We start from the raw sequence: 26222 nt of genomic DNA on the forward strand, positions 1-26222 counted from the left end.
TGAACACAGTGATGAAATCAGCTGCAGGAAACATCTGGAGATGTCCTCTATCACCAGGATGGGATAGACTCAAACGCACTCTCAAACACACTGCTGTTTTAAAAACAGCACATTTTAAGTTGCTCCACCCTGCTGGCATCTCATCCATCAGAGCAATGTTTTCTCCTGGGACTGAAACAGCCCTTTTCAATAAATACCCATTATTACAGTGTGGTGTCTTTTAGGCTGTCGTAACATGATGCCCAAATTAGCAAAACGAATCCTCAGCCTTTTAGCAGTTGTGCTCTTTATTTAATTAAATGCGTAGGAATACAGATAACACGTTTCCTGTTTGTCCGCAAAGGAGATTAATCAGGATCTTGGAGGACGTTAATCTCTCTGTACGTTACCTAATTTTTTTTCATGAATGACGGGACAGACATGACTGAGGGATAGGAAAGGGAGAAAGAAAGATGAAGGAAAAGAAAAACATAAGGGAAGAGAGACAGTGAGAAAGGGCACTTAAAAAGAGAAAGAAGAGAAAAAAAATCTCCTGGATCACCTGTTGAGAGAAAAAAAAAGAAAACAAGCAAAAAACAAACAGAGCAACATACTAAACACAACACCATCACGTTAATCTAGCTAAGTGTAAACAGCAGTAAATACTAAATATTGAATGTTGTTGTGCAGCAAGCAGGACCGACAGCGCACAATGTGCTTGGAAATAGCAGCCAATAAAGGTGTAGTTTATGTCTATGAACAGTGAACACCCGTGTGCACAGCTGTGTGGATCAGCCCGCTTGTATTCAAAAGGTTTCCCCATGTAACGGTCTGCTAGAGGATGTAGACAGCCATAGCCCTGTCCCCCAGGGCATGAAGCAGGCATGGAGGAGATCCAGGCTCCAGACATCCAGAGGCCCCAGAGTGCGAGACCCCAAGGAGGGGCATCCATGCCACCCTCCTGGGAAGAGCTGAGGAGAGCCCCAGATGAGGGGTCACCCAGTAGCCACGGAGCAGAAGCCAGAGGGGGTAGCAGTGGCGTGCCCGCCGGCTCTGCCGGCAGCCAGCTGTGCACAGTAGGCACCCCCGTCCTTCGGCACCCACCAAGGCAAGGGAGCCCAGGCCCATCCAGACCGGGGCCTACGGCAGTAGGACCGCCCAGCCCCACAGGACCCGGGGCAGCCCACCCGACCCCACCGCAGAGGAAACTGTACCCACCCTAACATTCAATCATCTCCCAGACTGCACAAGACAGTAGACACCCAGGTTAAATTTATTTTCCACCTCTCCTGTGACTCAGAGTGGACTCCTGCAAGAAGTTTTTCATAAAGTTTAAACATCAAAAACACATTCTTAATTATATAATTTGTACTAGGTCATTTAAAAATAATTTACTAAAATTAATATCGCTTTTGTAAAGAAAACCAGTTTTCTTTACTAGAAAACTGGTTTTCTTTACAATAACTTCAAGTAAAAAGAAAACACATAACGCAATTAAATGCAGCCTGCTTCTTAAACATATATGCAATTGTTTTACAAATAGAAATGAAAACAGTGCACAGCTCTTAAAAATTGTATGACAATCCATGTAAAATCTTAGGACGAAGCAGGGTTGAGCAAATGGTCAATATAATTTTAACATTACTAACCCCGCCGAGATCAGTCATGGCAGTCTTTATGTTTGCAACCCTGATTGATCGCATATACATCTGTGTGAGTGTTGTGCCAAAGTCTGGATATTATCCAGCTCTAAACACGTCTATAAAGTAGAAACACTTCATGCACTCTTTTAGGGGAAGGGGGCTAACATCTAACAGCAACAATCGAAATATAAACAATAGTTTTTCAAGAATTGTGTAAGAGCCAGCAAATTTTGTAGTTCTCATTGTGACTATCACCTGTATCTGATAGGTTTGTCCGTTTGTCAGCAGCCTTGTTTGAACAATAAAGCATCCAAACTTTTATGTGAACAGTAATACTTGGACTTTTTGTCCATGCTTCTCTCTGTTGTACGTTTAGTGTCATCCCAGAAAGTTGATGCTGTTCATGTGGATGTTGCGCTTTCAGTGCGAGAAATGTTTTGTCAGTCATCCAAGTGAGTTCTTCAGTCTCAATTTTAAAGAGACTGGAGAAGTCACATGGGATTTCCTTACTTTGGTGATGTTGCACGCAAACTGAGTTGCTTTTATAGTTCAGTATCAAACTCCAAAGCATCGAAATGACTGGCTTGGTTGTGCAACACAACCTTCTGCACAGTTCTGGCATATATTGTACAGCTTTCAAATTATTTAATCAATTGTAGCAAAAAAAAAAAAACATGTTAATGTTAATTACAGCTATTTAACACCGTACCAGCATCACCAGCTCACAAAATCCGCTCATGCCTCTCAATATCTCTATTATCGCTCTGTTATCTGCCTCCAGATAATATATCAGATATATAAATGCAAGTAGCCACATTTTAAAACAGTATTTCTTTGTATTATCTCATTTGGATAGAGATAAACTCATATTTATCTTGCTCTCTTTTTCCATATTGTGACTAGCATCACTAATATTCTCCAGTACAGACTTAAAAGCTAGCTAAGGACACACCGTTTGTGTTTCCTTAAAAGGATCTCCTTGGGATTTTTCTTTCCTTTTTTCAGCTAGGTTTGTTTTGCTTCTCGGGACGTGTCCTTGTGGTGACTCTGCACATGTCACTCAGGTTACAATAGACATCAGCCAAGGGATTAAAGATAATCGGACATGATGGTGACAGGAGCTCTGTGCAGAGAAATGAAGAAGTTATACACCAGTACACGTTATTCCATTTTTATTTACTCAGTCAGCTGCTGACTTTCCACTGCATCGCCTTCCAGCTTCCAACATTTCAAGAATGTTGCGAAGTGCTTAAATGAGATGTAGTAGTGATGCTGAAAATAGACCAGAAACAAAAAAAAAAAAATGTGTTAAGAGTGTCACAGTGTGGGAGCCGAGTAAGGACGAACCGAGATATGAGGGAAAACATCTGTGTATTTATAGGTGGCTGGCTAGATTTCAAATCCAGATATTACTCTAATGCAGCTATAGTTAGCGCTGGCATTAAATCAAGTTGCTGTTGATGGAATGTAGTAAAAATAACACGCTGATGAATTTGGTATGTTTGAGCAGTAAACCAATTCCATCTGCGAATTTCCACAGGGGAAGCGAGGCACCTTTCTCTCCTCCTTTATAAATCCCAGCTGTGGCTTTAACTGTCTGAGGGTCAAATGCTGAATGCCTTCTTCATGATGCATACGAGAGCATAAAAGTTTTCTGTAATTTGTATTTAGGTGAACATTGCTTTAAAAAGCAATAAATTCTCGAATTCTTGAAGGCAAGATCTACAGCTCCTTACCCGTGGGTTTTTTTATTTATTTAGGAGGGAGTTGAATTACTGGAAGTCTGGAGCAAAGAGGTGAGTGTTTCAGGGGAAGTTTTTTTTTTTTTACTTAGTGAGAGAAGGATTCTGATCAGCATTTTCAAAGCAAATGAATGTTTCCTGTCTCCACGCTGTCATGAAAGCAGCACAAGTATGTCTTGATGCTGTTCGTGATGTGGTTTCACGCATGACAGGACAGATGGTATACGTTTCCTGCCAGTTATGCTATTTATCTGTTTTAGCCTGGAGAAAATACGTGTTTGCTCATGGGAGACGTTACAATGCACCACAGGGTCGCTCAGCCTTGGCTAAAGGATAGGATTTGGATCATTTATGTTTTCACAGAAAATTTGCGCTCAGGATTCAGTGTTCTGTTTGTTAAAACTGTGAGGGTGAAAGCAGGGTTGAAATGAAAGATGATCTAATCTCAGGGCAAATTTGTCAGGTGTTTGAAATGAGTTTGACAAACTGGACATTGAACATAACATGAACACATGAAATCAAACAAGTGGAGAGTGAGAGTGAACACTTCATGAGTCTAGGACCTTAACAGTACCACAGATTCTGATGGGAAATTTCACTTCTGTTATAATTTTTCCATGTTGTCCAAGTGGCACAGTGACCAGTAGAAGTTTATTTGCTCAGAGGTTCACAGTAGGCCACTCCTGTTTACTGAAAGCACAATTTACTCCTAATTACCAGAACTACACAATCCACACATTAGTTTGTATCATGGACTTAAAAAGCAGGACTATCTCTGTCTCGTTACATAGTTACTTAGAGGATAAGTACGATGAGCTGCTCTTGTGTCATCAGTCTGACGCAAGTTTGGATTTTCTTTCTTTTTGGTGTCAAACAGCTTGTGGACTTGCAGTGTGCGATAAATCATGTTGGTGCCTGAAGCTGGACTCGCATCTGAGAATCGCTGCCTCTACAACTAACATCAGACAGAGTGAAATATTTTCCATTGGTTGGCGTAAACATGGCTCATTTTGAATGGGAACTGTTTTCAAAGGCCTGCTGCATACATTTTGAATGACTGGTAGTCTGGCATTTTCAGATTAGTCTGAATCATTTGGTTTTGGACAGACTGATGGTATTACAGCCCAAGAGCATTTTCTGTTTTGTAAACCATACAGGCCACAAAGAGCATGTTTAGTTTCACAGATTCATATTGTTATTTCAGACGACACGTTTTTGCTCAAAGCTGCCATGCCGACAGTTTTTTTTAAAATCCAATATATCAATGGAAGAATGTAAAAAACAATGCGAAGGGTTCACTTGCAACAAAACTTTATCACCTCAACCTGCAGTTCCCCTCAGCTTTATAGAGCTGTTTCGCTTCAGTTCATTGTTTCGCAGGTAGGACAATGATTTTATTGCTTTGGTTTATTCTCACTGAGACTCATAGTGTTGCTTTTGGCCAGAGTGGGCAGCTTCTTTCTGCTTAAAAGCTTGAAAACCCACCAGTACTCTACCAGTTCCAGCAGACAGAAGTGGTTCATTAAACAGCTACGTTTACAGAGTTTTCCCGCAAGAATTACTGAAGAACAACACAGAGCTGAGACTGAGTGAATATTGGTCTGAATTCAATCAAGTGGGCGCAAACGCAACTACACTATGTGATAAAAATGCGCTACAACTGTTGCATAGATTAGCTTTTAGGTCTGCCATCTAAAAGGTGACATTTTATTATATTATAATATTTTGTATTGTCGGCCATATGTAGTGACGTCTTTGAAGAAAATGATGTTACTGACTCAGTATCTGGCCAAATGTCAAACACTATAATCACTGTCCTAGCGGACCACAATAGTTAATGGTAAAGGGCACATTTGATTTTCTAGACACCGTGTGATCAGAAACACAACTCAACATCACTCCTAGTAGGTCAGGTCTACTAGATGAGCATTCAACCACCATGTACATCTTCACAGTATCAACTTTTCAGTTTCTTTGGCCTACTCTAAAAATCAATTCATTCTCAAAATAATGCAGAAAACATACAAATTTCCTTTAAAGGAAAATAGAAACTGTGTGACGAGACAATGAGAGAACAATGGTGCCCTCAGGCACAGTTAAAGTAACAAGATTAGAGGAAAGCCACAATAAAAGCTTAATGGTGAGAAACCTCACCGGTCTGCTGTTACTCCCACTGTAAAGTCCTTCACAATGTCCTTGGAGGAAGTTATTTAGATTTTTAAAGAATATCCTGCCTCTGGGAATGACAATTTGAAGAGTTTGGGGGATTTTAGCAGGATGTAAAGGGTGGTTTTTGTGGATGTGAGTGAAGTTCATTGCAGATAAATCAAGTAAGACCTGTCAAATTTGTTATACGGTAAGAGATGTGTGATTTTAATCTCTTCCGGTTTAAGAGTGAAGACTGCTGGTCTGCCTTTTTAAGGAATTATGATGATTCCACAGGTCCAGTCTCTAATCTTTCTGCCATGACACATGAGGATGATTTTCACAGACAGATTGAAGCTGCTCCTATTTGACTCCTCCAAAGGTTTCTAGCAGAAACAACCAGACGACGCTCTTCCCTACTCCCACTCAGTTTGCTCGTTTGTGTTGTTGTGTTTGCACATCTCTGTTGCTTGTGGGGCTCGCACACAAGAATTTCACTCGCATGTGCTGTGCCAGTGTGCCTGCACATGTGATGTGACAATAAAAAAGTGATTTGATTTGAGTGATTTGATTTCATTCCAGGCCTTTCAACATCTGCTAACCTATTCTGAGCAGAGCAGCTGCTGTACTTTGACCTTCTGTCACTAAAACCTTCTGTAATTGTCTTATTTCTAGACTTTTTTAAAGAACACGCTTGGATAAGCTGCGTAAGTGCATGCCTGCCATATGCTGCAGACATTACTATAAATACTTTCAATTTCACGTTGTCTCCTTGTGTCTCAGCATACATCCTTACTCCTAACCTTTAACAGGTTGGATCCATTCATCACATAAGGAGGAAAAAAAGGTTTTTCCATTAAAAAAAAAAGTTCCCTGGCATTTAGCCCTCAAATAAAACGGCCTCAACCTGTAAGTCATCCAAACATCTATTGTCCTTAAAAGGAGTGCTGTATTCACATTTCCCTCCCAAGTTAATAAAGACTTCCCATGACCAGGCTTAAGCTATATGCTTCTGAGGGAATGGTTTGGCTAAGAACGGAGCTCTTCATCTCAGCCAAGCATGAGGCGTTTAAAGTGCAGATCAGAGCCTTTTGCAGTCTGACGTCATCCTCCCCGCACCCACCATGATGGAGCTGCTCCATGAGCATGAATGGGGCAGCTTGGTGCACTGCCATCTTGTTGATCAGATTAACATATGAAAGTCTAGCTCTAGCACTAGAATTTAAGGCTAAGATTAATTCACACGGTAGCCATGTTCATTAAAATCGTGCAAGCTTTGTACTTTATGCTTACGTTATGGGTGCGTGGGAAAAATCCATTCGGGGAGCAGGAATGAATGTCAAGGGAAAAGAGTGGTTGGTAAAGGTGTGAGTTATGCTCTGTTGTGCCAAATAAATGGGTCCTGAGTGTGAACCGGAGCACAGAAATAGTATTTTGGCAGAAGTCTTGTTCCAGAGCGAGGGAGTGTTCAGCTTAACTTGTTTTCTTTCAAAACATGCGGCGTAGCAAGCTGATCTGTGTCCTGTGAATTCAATACATATGAATAATAAACCGGGAAGCACTTGTATCGAGCCTGTTGTAAAAGAAGCAAATTGCTTTAACGTGCCGATTTTTCATCCTACAGCCAATAATTTACAGCTAAGGTGGGTACTGCTGGAAAACAGCTGCCTCCTGCTGAGTTTTGGCATCTCCACAGTATTGACTGGAACCTTTAATGAGTAATTTTGCCCCAGAGATGATCAAAAGTTTCAGACTTCTGTTCAGTGACGGTGCAGAATATTTCGCCTTTTTATTGGCAGTTCTCTCTCCAGAGATGGATTTTTTTTCACATGGTTTAAATCTGTATGGGAAATTTTAAAAAATCACTACAGCATCCACAGACCGAGACCAGGAGATAGAAAGGGACAAAAATATTTTTAGTCCAACAGAAACAGATATTGCATATAATGAGCCATATAATGAGGATTTGTGTGGTAGCCATTGATGATTACAATGCTAGACCCTGTTTCTGAGCAACTAGTGTTAGGGCTAATTCAGAGCTATATGTTTAACACGAATTACTGGCCTCCAAATATCAGAAATTCCACTCATGTCATTGTCCTATCTGATCTGAGACCCGTGCCGCACCCTGCGGCTTCTGTGTTTAAATGAGGCTTAACACAGTGCAAGCCTGTTGAGTGGCAGAATGGCCTCTCACAAGTCTGCCTCTGAACTTCACCAGCATGTAAGGAGCAGTTATTGCTTCAATTTCCATAATAATATAGGTAGCAGGCGGTAAACACTAGCAACTGTCTTTTTCAGCTGGACCTCAGGAGCTCCTCTGTTCCATAAATACAGGAACTAAAAGAAGGATCAGGTGGGAGTAAATGGCCCAGCGAGGGGTGCGGATCCGGGTGGGGCAATTGGCGGCATTGATCCAGGGATAATAAAAGCTTAGGCCAAGTGTTACCAAACAGAGTCTGGTTCTTCTAATGTGAGTGCGCTGTTAGTCTTGGGAGCTCACGAGTCAATTAGCAGTCTTCGGTCCAGTGCGTCAAGGATTAAGTGATCCTACATCTCTACAAAAACAGATGCTCTGTTATGATTGACAACAGCAAGCTCACTGGGATGTTTCTTAATATTTACATGCACACAGAGGTCACTTTTAGGCAGGACATTGGACAAAAATACCCCACTTTTATTTCTAGCCATTACGTCCTCCAGTTCCCTTGTGGCTTGTGAAAATGCGAGATAAGCAGTGGGAATTTGGGACTGGAGACCCAAGCAGTTATCTCCCAGGGGGTCAGTTCACTCAGAGGCCAGCGGAAAGGGGCCATTTCATGCATTCGGCTTTAATTGCCGCTAACACTGAGGGCTTTGCCAGTGCTTCATACATATCCTGCAATAACTAATTGTGTCACAAATTTGTTACCTCCCAGCTTAGGTGACCTGCCAGTAGAACAACACTGAGAGGAATGAGCTGAACGGTGGATTTGAGATGAAAAATCTTGTTTCTGAATGAAGATTTTAAAGACGCCATCTTGCTTTGCTACCTGAGTAACTTATTATTATTAAGAAAATGATTGCTTTTTTTAATCCGGAAAATAAAATCGAAGTCAGATTTATTTATGTTTTGGGCAGGAGATCCAAGCACACGATGGCAGAAATTAATTAAAAACGCTCGGATATTATCTGTCTTTATCTGTGATGAGCACCGTTTCCCAAACGAGCCTTAAATCATCTGTTTTTGTCATGTGCTGCACTAACGTTTGCTCTTTCCTGCTATAACTCTCTCATTGCTGATGATTTGGGTGGGTTTGGCACTGGTGATGCCTCATGTCAAAGCCCAGACTGGCCCTGTGCCTGCCTGAGGAAAGAGGATGGGTGGGTGGACAAAAAGAGAGAGAAAGTGCAAAAGAACGAGTGGCCACCGGAAGACACCGGGAAGCCCTTTGTGTTGACATTGTGGGCTTGGCTCCGTGTTAGCTGACATCAGTCAAGGACTGGGACACCGGTTGCAGTTGGAGCTCATGTGTGTGTGTGTTTTTCTGCTGCGGCTTTTAGATAGCGAGACCAAAACTAGACCTGACAAGCTGCCTTCAAAGAGCTGAGTAGACAAAGAGATGAAAAACCAACATCAGTATCAGCTTTTCCCATGTATGTCTTTCAGTGCTGTCATCTAATGAAGATGCAGGATTTGATCACATTTAGCTCTGTTTTCTTTCTGTCTGCGTTTCCAAACCCGATGCCAAATCAAACACTTCTTTTATGGTCTCAGATGGAGTCGCCAGGAATGCCAATATATCTCTCAGAGGCAGTGCCAGCAGGTTTTTTTTAAAGAAAAAAAAGTGCCTTGCTTAGAATCTGCACTGGTGCTCGTGCTTTTTAACGATGGTCAAAGATGAATTGATGCTGATGAGATGTGTCAGCCATCCATACAAACCAATTCACGTGATTTTATCAGTGTACTCGTGTCTGCGTGCAGCCCTGGCAGACTGATCACTACGATATGACATTTTCAGACTGTGTGATCTTCCGGTAATCTGCAGTGTAATGTGTCTTTGCGCCAGGTGTTAATCGGAGAAAGATGTTAAATTACTGCAATCACCCAGACAGCTGCATGACAGTTATATATCTGAGGTTACATTTAGTTTTAGTGTGTCTGTGGTTGGACAGATTCCCCTGCATTAGCCTTGTTTTTGCTCTCCACAGAAGGACGTTAAGGACGTGTTCACAGCCATCACATTCGAGGTGGCTTACAGCCTGGGGACCCACATGCTGACAGGACCCCAGGAGCGAGACCTGCCCGCGCTCACTCCAGTGCTGCGATGGAGGAAAGGGAAGAAGATTGCAGCGAGGAATGAAGTACGGAGAGCTTTTTAAGTGTGAAGTGAAGGGGATTGCTTTAAAAACGAATCCTGAAGAGTAAAATTCATGTTTTTCACAGCAGTATCTGCAACACCTAATAAAGTTTGATGCTGACTCTTTATGGAGAAATATTATCAGCCGTTGGATTTAAAGTAGCCTGTCTTTGAGGATCATGAACAGCTATTTCACTGCGTGTTTTTCAAATATTTGCAGGATTAAAGCAGGATCTTGAGGGAAAACCAATAACTGACTGAGTTTCTTCTTTGGAAAAAAAAGAAAGCCGATCCCATCATTAAAGTAAATTGCAGGAATCACAGGATTTGTCATTCTTAAAATCAAATCTTGTGTAACAGTACGATAAATATGTTCAGACTAAATCCACATTCACTGTAATTTTCATTCTATTTTCACAAATTACACAAATACAGTGAAATGTTACTTATAAGATGTTCTGTCTATTTAAGTGTGCCTTGCTCTTATTGTAAAAGGTTGACAGTTAATTCCTACCAGCTCAATTTATGATATATTTCATTTCCTGACTAAAAGTGACCCCCGCCAAACCTGATATTAAAAGACAGAAGTGTCTTCCTGCAAACCACAGTAGGAATGAAGGAAATGGCTCCAATGTGGGGTTGTAATGATTTGGTGTTGGTTACCAGCTTATTATTGCCTGTGTTAGCTTTTCTTGAGTGGAGTCCAAAAAGACTGATTCATTTATTTTCTTTGCGAGCACCTCTAACCTGGACCACATGTGTTTCCCCTGGTGTATGCACTTCTTGAAAGAGCGAGGCAGTTGCATTTCAGCATCTACAGAATCCGTTTGATCTGAAACTCATCTACTTTGCATCAGACTTTAACGCTCGACTTAAATTTCCCTTCATGATTTAAACCAAAGCCCATCCTCTGACTAATTAAGGGAAAGATAGCTTTGTGGATGCAAAACTACTGGACAGCTCACACAGCAAAGCAACACCGCCCCCTGAATGTGGAGTCGGTGTGTTCAGGGCATGAGGTCATCTGAACTGTGTACTGTACTGTTTCCTTTTCAGACTTGGTTTGAGAAGAACTGCCTGTCAGACGACTGTGCCGCGGACCTGAGGCTTCATGGGAAACTGTTGCTTTCTGGGTAAAAACATTTTACTTCGTAGCTCAGATTCATTCTTTTCTTCCAGTACTAAGGAAGCAAGCTGACATCATGGGCCATGAGGGTGTGGGTAGTGGAACTCTGACGCATGCTTGGAGAGGATCCATAGGTTTTTTTTTTCCATAGTTAGGGAGTTCCCTTTCCATTATTATCTATCTCCTGTTCTCTCCTCAACAGCTTATGTCTGTCATCCTAACAACTCATTTGTCTGCATATATTCTTTGTTGTGCTCCAAAAACAAACAGCTATTCTCCTGCAGGTGCACTTCTCTTTGTACACTAAAAACTTCAAAGAAAAATGCAGGCTACTTAATACAAAGCTGTACTTACTGCTCTTCAAGTGATTGTTTTTTAATTGCTGAAGTACGCTGTTTACTCTGTGCACCCACCAGCTTGCATAGCAAACCCCATCTGGCCCTTGGAGGAGTGAAGAACGTCTCTCTGAACCTGACCATCTCCAACGCTGGCGATGACGCCTATGACACAAACATCTACTTGAACTTCTCCAGGGAAGTTTTCTACATCAACTTCTGGCAGAAGGTCTGTGATTCTTGAAGTATCTGCTATTTATTTACTCTGGTTCACATATTTATATCTAAAATCTGACAGTTTGTTTTTTTGCTTTAGTAATGTACAAGCGAAGCTGAGGCCGTAATGATTTACAAAACCATATTTTGCACACACGTGTTAGATGGATGGCCTTGGTGTTCTGCTGTGATGTACATTTTCCCGAGGAATGTTTATTTAAAAAGACTATATGATTATATGTCAGGAACACAGTCTAAACAGTGGGAAAGCCAGATCTGCGTGACGACTGGGGAGCTTAAAGCTTTGCCCGAGCTGTGTAGGTAGACGTGAAGATGAAAGCAGAAAAACCCAGAGAGCCCCAGCAGGAGGAGCAGCAGCAGCTGTCCCGTGTCAGAGGGCAGCTCCTCTGGCTGAGCTGTCAAACGCTCCTCTGACTCATTTAAGACAGACACACCATGTCATCAACAAATGAGCTGTATGCATGGGAACAAGGCACAACACACATTTGTATTTCCACAAGCTTGACTTATTCTTACTCTCGCAGGGCCACATTTAATTAGATATATGTGGATTATTCCTGACCTTCATGGGGATGGGGAATAATCAGACCTGCTCCTCATATAGACTTCTAATGATTTTAGCATTCTGTCGCTGTTAAAGAAATATCTACCCACTGCCATCCCACATTAAACCTGAGAGATTTTCCTTGCCGATTGATTTCACAGTGTCCACCTCTGCCTCTGCTCACGTCCTTTTGCACACTTGTTGTCACAAAGGCTGCTTGTAGCTGAGCGTGACGCCACGTCAGATGGTGCACTTTGACAGCATTCATCAGGAAGGAGTTTCTGTGCCCCCCCCCCCCCAAAAAAAAAAAAACGGACCTTGTGCTTATCTTCAGTTGGATGGTTTGTCGGGGCGGGGGGGTTTCATCCCTGTGATGGATGAGGCCATTACGGTAAAAGATACAACCTGTGGCAGGATTTGAAACCCCCGACAATGGCAAAATTGAATTTAAACAGAATATACGCTGCAGGCAAATATTAGAAAAACACTGAGTGTGTTTCGGTTTCAAAGTTAATCTAATGAAAGCGACTGACTTTAAGTGTCAGATTACCAGCAGCCCCAGAGCCTCATTTTGTTCAGGAACCTGATAAGTCAAAGTTCTCTGCTGCACAAAGGGAGCAGGAAGCGAACAGTATGTGCAGGTGACAACGAGGCCGGTGAGAAGATTTACCGCTGTATGCGCTTTCACACACTTCTAATTACTACTGGAGAAGTCTGAGGTGATGATGTGACCCCTTTCTGGTGAAGTAAAGGTCAGCTCCTAACCCTCCCTTTAGGCTTTTTCTCCAGTGAGCAAAGCGTGAACTTGTACTCCCCTCATATTTAAGAGCGGAGTGGGTTATGGCTCTGTTGTTCTTGCAACACAAGCTGTCAGAAAACTGTGGAGCTGAATTGGTTTCAGGAGCTCTGCTGGCTTCTGTTTTGTTTTGTTTTTCTTTTTTTATTGAAATATTTTAAGGAGTCAGTTTTAGCTGGACCTGTGACAAATGTCTCGTGTCTTTGTATTTTTCAGAGGACTCGGCTACATTTTTAACTTACTAATTTTTTACTTACTTTACAAAAAGCCTTGCACACAAAGCAGAACTACATCTGAAATTGTGATTTGTTAGATTAAACTACTACATTGAGATTAGACTGGGTGCCAATTATGGGTTTGTGTAGAATAAGATTTGGAAACGGTACATCGTAATATAACCAAAGAATGAACAAAGCTGTCCGCATGTGTAAATGAAAAGCTGCAGTTGTAGAGTTTGGAAGTAAAATTTAAACATGATGGGTTAATTAAAATGTAATCAAAATCATTGTTTCATGTAAGCAGTAATATGGGAATACACCAAGAGTTTGCTGTTTTAATATAAACCACTCTACATAATTACTGCTTTTACCTTTAACACTTCAAGTTCAGTTCGTTCATTTATTTTGAATGCACACATTTGTCATTCTGAGAGTTATGACCGCTTTCATTAAAGGAAAGGATCTGAATGCTTCTGCCATGGTGGGTTTCGGCTTATTTAACAGTTGGACCAAGTCAGCTTTGTGGTGAAAAGCCCAGAAGTTCCAGCAAAGAAATGTGTGAATTTCAGTGGACCCTCAGACCCAAGAATATATGAATCACCGATTTTCTTGGCAGTGAAGTGACACTTTACACATGCTGTGAAAGCAGAGGTACTGTAGCTCTTCATCTTCGTACCTGAGTGGAAAGCAAAAAGTAGGTGATGACACTGGTGTGGAAAAAGTAAACCAATATAAATCCAGTTGTCTAAATACCAAAGAAGACATGAAGAGACATGCAGAACATGCAGGACACAGGCCTCCTGTGTATTGTCATCCACATTGATGAACTGCACCAGTAGATGCTTCAGCTGACACTAAAGCAGGGTAAACAGTCCTGGTGATGTTTAATGACCCTACCATTTGCAAGAACTCCAGCATGTATGTGTTGCTGACAGAGAAAGAGAAGAGAATTGAAAATATGTCCGAATGCTCTGTTCTCTCTCAAGGGCTGCCAGGTGGGTGATGGGTAAACAGGCTGACTTTCCCAATCCTGCCCAGCCCCACGGGACAGGCAGTGTTTGCACAGCAGCACGGAGGAATACAGGAAGTAGAGGAAATTCCATCATTGGCAGTTATGCTGGGGTCCTCATCCCCAGTTGCCCGGGGTCACCGTAGTCTCAATCGCAGAGCACAGCGCTGCTTATTTAAGCTGACTTAATGAAGATGTAGGGCACGACCACACCCTGGGCTGCTACTAAGAACTGCTGAATAAGGGGTAATGGGATGATACCGTGGATGGATTTCTACACTTTAATATGTCAGCACAGGCAACCCTCACACTTCTTTCCTTTGTCATATTTGGAAAAGTGTTATAAACACAGACTCTAACTGGACAACAGCCCGTGCATGCAGATGCTTTGTATGACTTACCCAAAGCCTCTTTTCCAGGAGCGCTAGGCTGTCTCTTTTTTTAGATTTATAATTGTGAAGCATCTCTGCCCTCTTTCATTCTCCCAGCACATGAGCTCAGCTGACAGCCTCTCGGTGAACTCTCGCTAAAGGAATTCTTACTCCTCGTAAGGGTCAAGGCCTGAGTGTTTATACAGCGCAGCCGGTGAAGCTCTATATTGTTTAGACAAGCTTCCAAACACGCAGCCTGGACGTTTTCCAATTACCCACCCGCTAAGATGTGTGTGCCATCACTGCTTTGTGCATTCTTTGTTTAACCTAATCTTGAGTCGGTTTGTTTATATTTTTTAATAATAATCTTTGACTACACCCCAAATGCTGGCAGGTATGTCCACCAGTCGCCATTGTTTTAACATCAAAAGCTACTACCGATTTTTTTCCACTATCAGAACCAGTTGCTCTGCGTCTTGCCTAGTGCTCCTTCCTCGCTGTCTCTTTGGTCACCGTGAGTGTCACCCCCTCTGTCTCCAGTCAGTCTGTCTTTATCGCATCCACTGACTCTTTCTGTCTATCTTTCTTTTTTGCAGGAAGAGAAGGGTATTTCCTGTGAGCTTGTCGAGTTGGACTTCCTTCAGTGCCGAGTGGGATTTCCTTTCATGAGAGCGCAGACTAAGGTAGCTCAAACTAAGGTAGAATTAACTGCATGCAGTACTCGTGCTTTAACCTCCTCTGTAACCAGCCTCCTGCTGGGAATAGTTCAGTGTCAGACAGACAGACATACTTCATCGCATTAAAAAGCTTTTCATAGTTGAGAATATGACACCCCATATTATTCTGGGTTTTTTTTGTCTTTGCAGTATCATTTTGCAGTGATTTTTGACACGACTCGGCTCTCTGGAGAAGATGACACGTTGCAGTTCTTAGTTCAAGCAAAAAGGTGAGAAGCTCAAATATAACTGCAAATGTAAATATTGATCTACACAAATAATTGTAAGCGAAATATTCACTTTCACTGATCTTTGTTTCTTTTAGCGCCAATCCCGAGCACAATCTCAATGACAACTTTTTGGATATCTCCATCCCTCTGATTCACGAGACCGACACCACTATCACTGGGTAAGAACGAGACAAATATGAATTCCACAACAGTGTAGTCACTGTTTTGCAAAATGTAAAGCTATCTCAGCGACTTGAGCTGGTTGCCCATCAGTTGGCTCACAGGAAGCGAGGGAGTGTTTGTCAGTATGGAGGATATCAACTTGAAAAGCCTTATCTGCGAATGCTTTATCACAGCTCTGCTTCACAGAGGAGGGAGAGAGAGATGTAAAACAGCCCGAATCTGCCAGAACTCTGGCATCTGATAAGGCTGCTGTCTTTAATGTGAAGGGAGGCTTAGAACAAAGCTGGACAAATATGTCTGCTGATAAAGGAAAAGCTTCTGTCGAGCAGAGCCCGACTCGAACCGAAAATTTTTATGGAACTTTTTAGAACATAATTTTGTCTCTTGTCATTTAAATAAATTATCTTTCGTCACCTTCCTGAACTGCAGTGTGATTACACCAACCTCCTTTGTGTATGGAAACTCCATTGAAGACTCACGCTTTGTCCAATTAGAAGACATGGACTGCAACTTTCAACCTCTCAATCTCACTTTTCAGGTACTATAGGAAGAGAATAGATACCAAAATATGTATTAAAAATGCTTCTTTGTATATTTATCCGTCTTTTCTTTCTGTGTGATGTCTTTCCAGGCTATAAACAAGGGCCCCAGCAGGTTGCCTGGCTCCAGAGTGGACATCAGGATTCCCAACCGGCTGACTGGCAACGGAGCTGAGATGTTCCACATCATTGAAACACAGGTGGATGCCAGCAGCAGTCCATCTACATTATTCATCCAGACCAAATTGTTATTTATTAGTTTATTAACTTGCAGGAAGCCACATATTTAACTCATTTATCCAGCAAAAGCCTATCACTCTTGCTTGTTTTGCTCCTCATGGCACAGCTGTTTGTATCCACTCCAAAGCATTCTTTTATGTACTGAGAGCTGCTATACCTCTGGGTTTTTGTTCAGGACATGGGCAGTATGCTTAGTGTGGGGCACCACAGGACCAGTGAAAGTTGAAGCAAAAATGTTGACATTGCTATTGAAGCTGGCCGCCCATTTTGTTTCACAACATTTTGCATTTTGACAAAGAAACACAATACTCCTACCAGGTTGAAATATTTTCTTAACCCTTGCACAAAGCTTTTCATACAGGTAGATCATGGGGGTGCTCAAACTATTAATTGTATTGACTGTGAATGGGCAGACAGAGTTGACTGTATCCCACCCTCCTACAGCCATCTGGAATCACTTTAGGGGACTCAGACGGCTTGCACAAAATGGGAGTGGGACACCTGAAGGGGCTGGCTACTACACCGTACCATCCCTAGCCTGGAACCACATATCATAAAGCTGTTAACAAAGCATGCAGCCTGTGGCACATCGGACAGTAGCGCAGTTATGTTTTATAGTCAGGTTTTCTTACATTTTACACACATTTCCATTTGTTCGTGATATATAAAAGCTTCAGGCTTTTGCAGTTTTTCTGCACAAAATCTCCCATCCTGCCAAACTTAGTGCAGCTGCTGGTGGAGCCTATGGCTCTTCATGCCAGCAAATGCAGCAGAAACACAGGACACTGGAAAATTCTGCAATAAAAGCTCAGACATGCTGGGTGGTACTCTAGCAGATCCCCACCTCTAGAGCTTCAGGTCCAGCTGAGGAGAGAGGAAAGGGGAAATGCTCTCTTGGGGCTGGGCAGTAAACCAGACACCTCTAAATCACTCTATATGGGGAAAACAGTCTGGGAGGGGTTCCAACTTGTTCTTGGAGAGAACTTCCTGTGAGCCCTGGAGACTCCTAACAATAGCGAGATAGGTCCAGTTTAGGTGACAAAAGTACATGCGTCAACATTTTCGATGTCACTCCCAAACCTGTCTGCAGCATAAACTTGGCAAAAATGCTTTCTTTCTTCTGCACCCATGTCACACATGCCTGTTAAATAACTGTGCTTCAGGTGGCCAACGGTCGAGGGAACTGCACTCCTCATAGGAACCCAACACCATGCACCATCCCCCAGGACAAAGAGAGCATCTTTCACTCCATCTTTGCCTTCTTCACCAAATCAGGACGGAAAGTCTTGGTAAATATACAGCCCTCATGTTGCACTTTGACTTTTCAGAGGTCACTGAGAGTCACCCCCTATGAGGATTCTTGTTTTTATTTTCTTTTAGTCGGTGTAACATCTGTTTATCACACGTCCTTCTTTTTTCTCACTGCTTTTCAAATATCTTTTTTTTAACAGGATTGTGATCGGCCTGGAAGAGCCTGTATGACGATCTCCTGCAGCCTGGGTCCACAGTTAAAAGAAGAAGCTTTGAGCATAGATATAAAAGTTTTACTCAACACTGAAATCTTAAAGACGGTGAGGCTCAAGCCGTGAGGGTAATAAATTCATTCACAGGTTGCTGTGATTCTTAAAGCAGTCCATAATCTGTCCACCGACAGGATTCTTCCTCTGTGATCCAGTTCGTCACACGGGGCAACGTGCAAGTAAATGACAGGACAGTGGAGGTGCCGAATGGCCTGCCAGAGGACATTTCTGTGAGTATGCCATGAATTTACCCTCACTGTGTGACCATGTCAGTGAAGAATATCTAAAAACCTCTATATTAATCCAAAATTTGGCAAAAGCTCAGAAGGGAAAGCATGTCATCTACCAATCAGAAGGTTGTTGGCTACTCAAATTCGAAGTATCCTCGAGCAAGATACTGAAACCAGAGTTGCCCCCGATGCATCTATTGATGTGTGTGCACAGGAATCTTAGATAAAGACCTTAGGTATAGAAAAATGTGAATGTTTGAATAAGACTTGTTTAACCTTGTTTAAAAATGTAAAAAGAAAGCATTTTGAGCCATCAGAGTAGAAACATTTTTTACAAGTTCCAGTCCATTTACCATCTATAAACTTTAGCAAATTTCAGTGAACTGTTTGTGTCTTTGTCCGTGTTGTCTCACTTTGGATTAATAGCCGTCATACATTTCATCTTGCCAAAAGCGGCAGGCAGAACAGAACTGCTGCTGCTGACCTATGTGCTCAAAAGGAGTCACACAGGTCAGATGCTTATTGGAGATTCTACCCATCCAGAGGTTACAGGTGAAGGATTGTGTGCTTTCCCTGCAAAAATATATCAAAAAGCATGTTCATCTTTAGAAGCTCGGTCACAATTCCCTTGAATTGCTGATGTGCTCCAGATCTGTCACAAATGACATGAGTGCAGGGAACAGCTGGTCATTGTGGGTTTACTGTGTAGTGGTATTTCTATTAGCTGCTTTTGGGGGTCCCTTAGATGTGCACAAGGACAGACCCTCCCCCCATTGTTGTACGCTGAGTGATCAAATGGCCTAGCAGATCGGATTTGCTGATTGCGTTTAGCAACCAGCATGCTTGCAGTGGGATCCTGGAAAAGATTACAGCACTGATTGGGTTGCAGGCCTGCTGACCCTGAGCTCCAGTTGTGCTCGGAAAATTCAGACCTGGTATAAATGTCTCCAAGCCATGCTGCTCTTTCAGCACTTTGCAAGTGTGCTCATTCCAGTGAAACGTACTCCAGTGAATTTTAGTGAACATTTTTACCTTTTCCCTCAGGATCCCAGCTAGCTAGAGAACACGATGCAAATATAATTTGTGGTCCCAGGCTGTGCTGTTCACAGCAAGCCTTCTGGCTGTCAGCGAGACAACAAGCTTGACTTTTTTATCACCCGTGAAATAAAAACAAATCCACATAAATCCACATGTTGTTTTGTTTTTTTTTACTAAGAATGCACACATAAGGCTGTTAAAGCAAGAAAGTGTGCAACTTACAAATTTAGAAAATGAGGACAGCGGTAAATGAACTTCGCATTAAGGGACTGCCAAAGTTAAATTGAGAAACTCAGCGTCAGAGAGCAATGACCAGTAGAGGTTTAATCTTTTTTGTGCACGCAAACGCCTTGGCATGCATAACAACAGTTACATTCCAGAGCTTGGGGTAACGGGAACGTGTTAATGTGTGAAACTATTCAACAGAGAGATTGTTCTTCACTTGTCCACTTTGTTTTTTGGCTGGCTCACAGTTGGTGTTTCATGCCACATTTGTGTTTAAATCCTGTGCAACGCTGGACATTAAAGCCACAGCGTCCCTCGGTCGGCCCACTGTGTGTGAACACACAGTATTTGTCTTTGTTTGTGAACATTAGTAAGTAAATAAACCCATCGATTTTGCAATTGGGCAGTCTGCTGTTTTCCATTTAAAGCCAGAATGCTAATATTACAGCAGGCTTTGCTGTGATGCAGAGTAATGGAATATTTCACTCAGTCAAAACACTGTTAATACAGTGTAAATTTAACCTGTCAAGCTCAGTTTGTTGGACAAGGCTCCTGTAAAGAGATATCTAATAGCTTCAAATCAACTTTTGTCCAAAGTAGAAATATGGCCTTTTAAATGTAATGGTAATTGCTACAAATTCAAATAAACATTAGCACTGCTGCTAGAAAGGGAATCAAAAGAAGTGCAGTGTGTTTACTTAATTACAGTATATACAAAATTTGTCACTTAGGACCACTTCAAATGTTTTGTACTTAAGCCAGAGTGCACTGGTTCAAATAAGCATGAATTTGTTATCAGTGACAGATTATCCAGCTGGTCAGCGTTCCTCCATGTCATGGGAAAAAGCTCAGATACCTCTAAATCACACCAGAACCAAGCTAAGAGTTGCCAAGGCTCCCTGAATAGCAATAACTCAGAATTAGCCAGTCTAAAAGCATGACACAAAATTCAAAAAGGGAGTAGATGATGCATTGTTTTTATCTGCTCTGATTAATAAGACAAATACTTGCTGATGCTTAACGTTACCATCATATATCAAAGTCACTATCTTAGTTTAGCTCGTTAGCATGGAAATGTTCCTTACAGGCTCATGTGAATCTTATCAGTTGTTTATGTTTGTTTGTTTGGGGTTTTTTGCTTACATTAAAAGTCTTGGGTTCATCACATCCTCAATAAATGTCATGGTTCTCCATCGTATGGTTATCAAAATAATTTAGTCTGGACCAAAGAGGACTGACTAACTGAGATGTACAAAAATGCTCACTTATGACTGCAGATATGTTTGAGAGCATCAGCTGTTACAAATTAATAAACCTGCTCATAATGTTTGTTCCATGTGGACCAAAGGTCACTCCATGAACCTAGAATCTAATTTAAGTCTGACTTGTGCTTCCTGTTTGTATAACCAATATCTATGTCCTGAAAAATGCCTTCGTACTAGTTTCCTGTTATTTGAAAGCATTTTTTTTTTTTTTGCTTTAAACATTGGTCCTTTGAATCAAACCATGGAACCAAAGCACTCTGAAATCAGATGTGTCTCTCTTGCTGCTTTGCACTGGATTGCATCATTAGCAGCACATGACTTAATGTGCATTGTGTGTGTTGCATTTTAGTGTGACTCACTGCGATGTTGTTGTGTTTTAGCTGGTGTTTGAGGCTCTCCACAGTCAGGAGCCAAGGGGTTACGTAGTCGGCTGGATCATCGCCATCAGTTTGCTGGTGGGAATCCTCATCTTTTTGCTGTTAGCTGTGCTGCTTTGGAAGGTAAACCAACTCATAAACACAGATCGAGACTTTTCAGCTTACAGCACTGGTCACAACACTCCACTTGAATGCCAGCGCAGTATTGTCCACTCTGTATTGTCCATGAAAAGGACAAATCACACAGTGGACAATAATTAACACCACACCACTCACATGAAAGAAAAATCTAAAGAGGGGGGAATGGCAATTACACTGCTGTCCAGAGGCCCCTTTAGCAGAAAACTCCATTCCTTTTTCACTGCTTCATCTTTCACTGGGAATACCACAACTAAGCCTTGAAATGTTGAACCCCCACCCCCGATCCCCAGTTCCTCAGACCCAGCCAAAATAAACCCCACTTACAAGAGCGGCACATGTCCTGTATTGCTCTCTTCAGGAAATGCCTGAGGAGAGCACAGGTCTGTATCAATAAACTTCAGCAGCCAAATACAGATAAATGAATGGAGTCGTAGGGAGAGAGGCAGCAAGCCAGTGTGGCTGCTTTGATTAGATACACACCAAGAATCTACTGGTCTTACCACATTGTCATATCTCATACATACTACACTTGGTAAATGAATCTTATACTTTCATGAAATTTAAATGGGTAGTCAGTATTACATTCCTAAAGAAATGTTTCAGTAAGGTAAATGCTTGAGTTTTGTCAAACCTTGGTGGTGGTTTCATGTGGTTTTACTTACATTGCTGTTGGCCATATTTCAATCCATTATATTTGAAATAAATTGCACACCTCATAGATTCATTATTTTCCATCTGTTTCACTGTGGGAGAAAATATTAACTTGCACATTTCTGTAACTTAGATATATAATCCATCACAGTGAACTCAAGGTCTGAGTTGTTAGCTTAACAAAAATTATGTAATTTCTGTAAAAGTGCTGCTCAAAGAAAGAGCCGTTCTAAATAAATTGTCCAATTGGCCACCCATCCAATGACACTCCTGAGAGTTAGCCAGTGAATTGCATTGCTATTACGTAATATGTCAAACCAAATCCAGCAGATAAGCAAGACAATGGTGTTGCGCAAATCCTGATTTTCTAGCATTAAAAAAAGGCTGCTGCAGTTTGTCTCAGTGTCATGCGTCCACACTCACAAACCTCTCCTGCTACAGCCAAAATACTTTTTTAGGGTGATACTGAAAAACAGCTGCAAAATAACTAGCTAGTGTTTAAAAAAAAAAAGATTCCTGAAATGTATTCATAACAAATATATAACTGTTACTACCTTTTTTAAAAAAAGAGCAACACTGAGCAACACTTTGCGCTAAGCTAACAAATCAGCAGCGTGAGCTTAACGCAAAAACTAAAAACAAGAGGAAAAAGCTAACCTGACACTCGTCATGTCATCTAAAAGCAACTTTAAGACACATGTTTTTATTTATTTCATGTTAAAACTGAAATGTAAAATTGTATCTTAAGCAGGTATATTTCTTTCACAGGAGAATATAATACCTAGCTTAACGGCCTTAGCAGGTCAAAGTAGCAGGAAACGTATTTACAGTACAAAAATTAGTGTTATCTTCACACCTCTCTGCTCAGAGAGGAAGCAAGGGTATCAGATATGACAAAAATGTTATATTTGAGACATATTTGCCTGTACCAAAATATATGTACGTGATAAGCTAATATGGAGCGATAAAATCAGCTAGTGGTGTAACTCTAGGTCACAGCTATGAATTACCTATGTTATGTTTTGCTTGAAAAATGACAATCTCTGGAGAGAAAAGGTATATGCTAAAAAGTTCTGGTATGTGTCTGAAAATGTTATGCAGCAATGTAAAGTGAATGTGATCTGTAATTGCTGACTGAAATGAATATTTTCTTTTGCAAGTCAGATACAACCACAGATGCAGCTTATTAACTTAAATTCTTACTCCTCTCACTCTTTGACAGATGGGATTCTTCCGTCGACGTTACAGAGAGATCATTGAGGCTGAAAAGAACAGAAAGGACAGCGATGAAAGCTGGGACTGGATGGATAAGGACCACTGAGACTTACAACGGGAGTCCCAGAGGAGCCAGTGAGATTAGGGATTCGGTTGCGAAAGATCCAATAGCACAGGGTCTCTCAGCCCAGCCGCCCCCTGTGGCATTGGGCCCTTCAGTCTTCCATATGTGGAAGAGGAGAATATTCTCCATATTTTTTGGAGACTTAATATTTTTGGGGGGAGGAGGGAGGGAGTCCAGGAAACAGGCTTCTGAGGTGACAAGGTGGCTTGCCAGCGGACACTTGCTGTGGAATTCAGCTAATCTCAAAGGAGGTATCACCCAGCCAGCAGAGCAGAGCTGTTGATGGAGGCTCACATCCGTACAGGGATGTGGAGACGGCATGAATACTGGTGGACAAGAAAACCCTCAGGGCTGTGTTACATAGCAAATTTATTTTTATACATATACTTTAAGCCATATTGTGTAAAAGTGAGCTTTGAAAAGAGTTGGGGTTTTGAATGCCATTATAAACATACTATATCTACGGTATGTTTTCTTAAAAGCACTGATGTTTGATAAGAATGAATGCCTTGGCCCCTTAGATTTACTTTTTGTGCCAAAGATATGTCCAGTAGAGTACATGATTGGAATCATTTGTATATTCAGTTCATCCCAGATGCTGGGAGTGAAAGATTGTATCTTTTCTGTACTATTGCTGGCTGATGAAAATCTGTTTTACACATCTGATTGCCCATCCCCTCACATTTCTAATCAGCCAGAGCTAATTCTATGCTACAGTACCCGCAACCTGTCCCAACGCAATGCACTAGTGTTTCCATTTGTGACACACTGTGAGGGCTCTCTCTGTCTTCATGATGACCGCTTTTTTCATGTTTCCATTTGTTAACCATGCCTAAAATGCAAAAGATGGTTAAAAGATCATTCCTTTTGTTCTGGTCTGGCTTTCAGCTGATTCGCTGGTAGATGATAATATACAAAAGCTATTATTTCATAGATTAAACTTAAATCTTTATTCTTTAAAATGTTTCAAAATACCATGAGTTTTGAAAGTGGAATGTATAGTCAAGCAAATCTGACGTAAAGCTGCTTTTGGTAGGAGCAAAAACTGCTCAGGTATGCAAGGAGACTTTTATAATGGACGGCCAAACCTCCCAGGCTCAAGTGAACATAGTTTAGCTGAATGTCTTGTAAATTCTCACTGAAATACAGCAGAAAAGGATTAACTATTGTTCTTGAAATACCTGATCACGATTTATTTCCAAAACCTTCTCAGACTTTACCGGAGCATTCCATTTTTAAGTTTACTGTTATGTTATCAGCCATTGGATTATAGTGTGAAATATGAGATACTGTTGCTCTACACAGCCAGATGAAAGACTGTCGTGGTATGAGTAATGCCCTAAAAATAGGTGAGAATATGCTGCACTCAATCACTACACATACAGTATACAAGCTCTTTGGGGCTCCTGGGAAAAGTTACTTTTAAGCCAGGGTTGAGGGATGTCAGTGCCCTGAAAAATCCGCCACCATATGAACCCACAGCTCCTCTCTGCTAAAACTTTTTTCCCCCCTGCAGGCTTGTCAGTTCTTTTAAATACTAGATTTAATTGTGATTGAAATAAGACATTAGCAAATTCAGTATTAAAGCTCCCCACAAATATATAAACAGTGAGAAAATTAAAATGTGGTAATATGGGAATCGCTGGTGCCTTGGTCCCCCTACTTCTGGCACCTGTTGCTCAGTACTCATAGGTCATACCCTACCCATTTTTGAACTTTGTTTTGATGTTAACTGCAAAGTTTTGTGTGTCTGTACTTTGCACATTTGCAACCCTATCTAGCTGAACAAACAGATAAATTCATGTAATCTTTAAAAAAAAACCAAAAACTTCAATTATGCTCCAAAAAAAATTCAATTTAAGAGTCAAAAGCTTTAACAATCAGCATTGGGTGACAAGATTTACATTAAAATAGATATGCAGTATATAAGTATAAAGTACCTTTTGGTAATTTCTTTAGTAGACCAGTCAGATTTAAACGTGCAATGCCAAAGAACTAAAACTTTATCGTCACTTTATTGATCACTATGATTGCTTCGCTCTAAAATGTGCTGTATAGATCTTCTGACACCATTTACTTCCACTGGTAATACAGCGTATACTGTACACATCCACGCCTTCCCTCTGCATCTGTTAAACTGTTGCTATGTATTAATGCAGAGAAACCAACACTTGACTTTTTTTTTCTTTTTTTTTTTGGTAAAGTTTAACTGTGATGATTATACTTTGTTTTTATGTTTGTCACCTTTAATCGCATCGTTATTTGGGGTTTTGTTCTGAGTATACTACTGTCACTGAATATCATTTCCATTATAGTGTGCTGTACGTTTGATGTTTAAAATCATGTTCCAGCTGTATATTTATCTGTTGATGAATTTTAGAATGAAGTCTCTTGTTATCAACGTGGCTCCAGTGTTTGCTGCTTATTTGTGGTGAATGGTGCTCTCTGCTGGCAGCTTTTCTTCAGTCGCACCAAACAAAATTCAACAATGGGGAAAAACACAAAACTGCTTGTTCAGGTTTTTAGAAAATGCTATTTGGGGGGAAATACTGTTAAAAATATATTTTAATAAACTTTTCACTGATCATTTACACTAAGTACATTTATAAGTAGATGTTCTTAGATTATTAGAGCTGAAATAACAACCAGTCCACAGAAAATGACCATTCTGATCAGCTAAAAATCCCCAAAATGGCAAATATATATTTATATTTTGATCTTGTGTCATTGGGAATTAAATATCATTGATTTTTTGTTCTTTTGGGCTACAAAACTTTATCTTTATTTTAAAGGGCTACAGTGGATTCGTTGGGTGCTGATGACTTTTTATACAAATGTATTGATACAGTATGATGGTGTAATATCATGAGTTTTAGAAAAGACTACCATTTAACCTGAAAGTATAAAAAAAATCCAAATTAGCTCATATCTTAAGCACTGAAAATAACGTGAATGCATTTTAAAGGAACCCTGGTCAGAAACAACATGTTATGTACAATATTCAATGTTCTAATGTCCTCTTTCTATTTTGCTAAGAGTTTTC

The 26222-nt window shown here is 41.0% G+C and overlaps 1 protein-coding gene across 1 annotated transcript in view; it reads left to right on the forward strand.

Annotated features, from left to right (window-relative positions):
- itga9 (integrin, alpha 9) overlaps positions 1 to 25493 on the forward strand; it is a 49066-nt gene extending 23573 nt beyond the window's left edge. Inside the window, exons 16-28 of the mRNA XM_085368779.1 lie at positions 9701 to 9853; positions 10906 to 10982; positions 11392 to 11539; positions 15082 to 15168; positions 15352 to 15431; positions 15527 to 15610; positions 16044 to 16152; positions 16246 to 16353; positions 17557 to 17682; positions 17845 to 17964; positions 18048 to 18143; positions 21052 to 21171; positions 23063 to 25493. Coding sequence (XP_085224905.1) covers positions 9701 to 9853; positions 10906 to 10982; positions 11392 to 11539; positions 15082 to 15168; positions 15352 to 15431; positions 15527 to 15610; positions 16044 to 16152; positions 16246 to 16353; positions 17557 to 17682; positions 17845 to 17964; positions 18048 to 18143; positions 21052 to 21171; positions 23063 to 23161 — 1407 coding nt within the window. The 3' untranslated portion in view covers positions 23162 to 25493. The remainder of the gene's footprint in view (positions 1 to 9700; positions 9854 to 10905; positions 10983 to 11391; positions 11540 to 15081; positions 15169 to 15351; positions 15432 to 15526; positions 15611 to 16043; positions 16153 to 16245; positions 16354 to 17556; positions 17683 to 17844; positions 17965 to 18047; positions 18144 to 21051; positions 21172 to 23062) is intronic.
- The last annotated feature ends 729 nt before the right edge of the window (positions 25494 to 26222 follow it).

Source organism: Diplotaxodon limnothrissa, linkage group LG13 (genome assembly GCF_057381915.1).
Source record: "Diplotaxodon limnothrissa isolate DT_005_m linkage group LG13, D_limnothrissa_male_GT1.1, whole genome shotgun sequence".
Classification (NCBI taxonomy): Eukaryota; Metazoa; Chordata; class Actinopteri; order Cichliformes; family Cichlidae; genus Diplotaxodon; species Diplotaxodon limnothrissa.